This window comes from Charadrius vociferus, unplaced genomic scaffold (assembly GCF_000708025.1).
Source record: "Charadrius vociferus isolate BGI_N301 unplaced genomic scaffold, ASM70802v2 scaffold698, whole genome shotgun sequence".
Lineage (NCBI taxonomy): Eukaryota > Metazoa > Chordata > Aves > Charadriiformes > Charadriidae > Charadrius > Charadrius vociferus.
The window spans coordinates 48209-48615 of NW_009649598.1; the positions used below are offsets into that span (position 1 = coordinate 48209).

The following is a 407-nucleotide window of genomic DNA, read 5'->3' on the forward strand; positions in this document are numbered from 1 at the left end:
CAGCAGCTCCGTCCTCAATCCGGCACCTGGCTGTGGGCTTCCTGGTCGATGCGCTCACTGGACGTCCAGCACGGCTTTAGCAGGGCAGGCACCTTCTGCCGTAGTAGCGGCCACCAAGGCCAGAGAGGTTGAAGCCCCCGGAGTTGATGGGCACTCCTTCCTCACTCAGGATGCTGCCAACAGCCGCGGAGGTGGTGGATCCCACAGCGGTGTTCTGGGGGAAGGAGCTGAGGATGGGTCCCGGCAGGGTCACCACCACGGGAGAGGGCTGGATCACCACGCGGGAGTCCTGGCACTGCCTGACACAGGGCTCGTTGCAGCTGTTGGCCAGCGGGGTTGGGCCACAGGGACGGCACAGATCGTAGCAGGACATGGCTGTGGGACGGAGGTGCACCTGGGAGAGAGGG

General features: G+C 65.4%; 1 protein-coding gene across 1 annotated transcript; it reads right to left on the reverse strand.

Moving 5' to 3' along the window:
- Positions 1-12: 12 nt before the first annotated feature.
- LOC104291213 (feather beta keratin) lies at positions 13-407 on the reverse strand. Its single transcript, XM_009890416.1, has one exon. It carries the CDS (start codon positions 371-373, stop codon positions 77-79), a length of 297 nt encoding a protein of 98 aa, XP_009888718.1. The 5' UTR covers positions 374-407; the 3' UTR covers positions 13-76.

Bases quoted from the DNA above. Each gene is read 5' to 3' on its own strand.
- LOC104291213 (XM_009890416.1), bottom strand. From the start codon at position 373: ATGTCCTGCTACGATCTGTGCCGTCCCTGTGGCCCAACCCCGCTGGCC.